The sequence below is a fragment of the Ailuropoda melanoleuca genome, unplaced genomic scaffold (assembly GCF_002007445.2).
Source record: "Ailuropoda melanoleuca isolate Jingjing unplaced genomic scaffold, ASM200744v2 unplaced-scaffold8686, whole genome shotgun sequence".
Taxonomy (NCBI): Eukaryota; Metazoa; Chordata; class Mammalia; order Carnivora; family Ursidae; genus Ailuropoda; species Ailuropoda melanoleuca.
In genome coordinates this window covers 139,319-140,374 of record NW_023254087.1, presented here as the reverse complement: position 1 = coordinate 140,374, position 1,056 = coordinate 139,319, and the positions used below count along the sequence as shown (strand labels likewise).

The following is a 1,056-nucleotide window of genomic DNA, read 5'->3' as shown; positions in this document are numbered from 1 at the left end:
GCAACACCATTCTTTAATCCTCTGATTTACAGCCTTCAGAACAAAGATATGAAAGATGCACTCAAGAAAGTCCTGGGAGCACCATCAAAAGAAATTTCTAAAAATACAGAGAATTAAGTTGTCCTATCATTCTCTCAGGAATACCGAATTTCTCTCACTAGAGGGGGAAAAATATCTTCTGGGCATGTCTGAGTGTTTAATTCCTTACTCTCGTGAAAGTGTGACTCATTACACACGAAGAACCCTCATCCTGTCTCAAAAGCAAATACCCACAGTCTTAAAGGTCTATTGTGGAAACTTCTGTACAGGTGTCATTCATCAATGTGTCATGTCACTATTTTGGTCATTTTTTGAAGTCTGACAGCTAATGTAATCAAGATGATATGTACAAAGTTAAGACTTGTATATTGGCTTTTACCTTACTACTACTTTTTTAAAAGATTTTATTTATTTATTTGACAGAGATAGAGACAGCCAGCGAGAGAGGGAACACAAGCAGGGGGAGAGGGAGAGGAAGAAGCAGGCTCATAGAGGAAGAGCCTGATGTGGGGCTTGATCCCAGAACGCCGAGATCACGCCCTGAGCCAAAGGCAGATGCTTAACCGCTGTGCCACCCAGGCGCCCCTACCCTACTACTATTTTTTGTGTTTCAAATTTATCACTATTTTTTCCTTTCCAACTATTGATTTTTCTATAATGAAATATACTATCTACTCATTGTACTAACAAAAATTCAATTACTTTATTTATAAGATCAAGGACCCAGTATCCGTCACTGAAACAGTAGTGTTTTTCATTTGTGTTTCCTTTACTACCAAGCATTGGTAAAATGTCCAGGGTGTGCCGCAAACGAAGACAGGAAATGATATGGATGCTTCTTACAGAAAATTCTTAGTCCAGTTTTGAAGAGGATATGTAGAAAGGCATGCACACATTCACATATGCCAAATCATTAAGTATTCCTTACCCAGACCTGGGTTTCAGTACCTTCTAAGCTTTGAGTAGAGGAACATTTACTGTTGCAGAAAATAGGCATGAGAAACCAGGGAATAAACT

General features: G+C 38.7%; 1 protein-coding gene across 1 annotated transcript in view; it reads left to right on the top strand.

The window, feature by feature from the left end:
- LOC117800884 (olfactory receptor 11H6-like) overlaps nt 1-117 on the top strand; it is a 1,200-nt gene extending 1,083 nt beyond the window's left edge. The window contains exon 2 of the mRNA XM_034653428.1: nt 1-117. Coding sequence (XP_034509319.1) covers nt 1-117 — 117 coding nt within the window.
- Nucleotides 118-1,056: the final 939 nt, after the last annotated feature.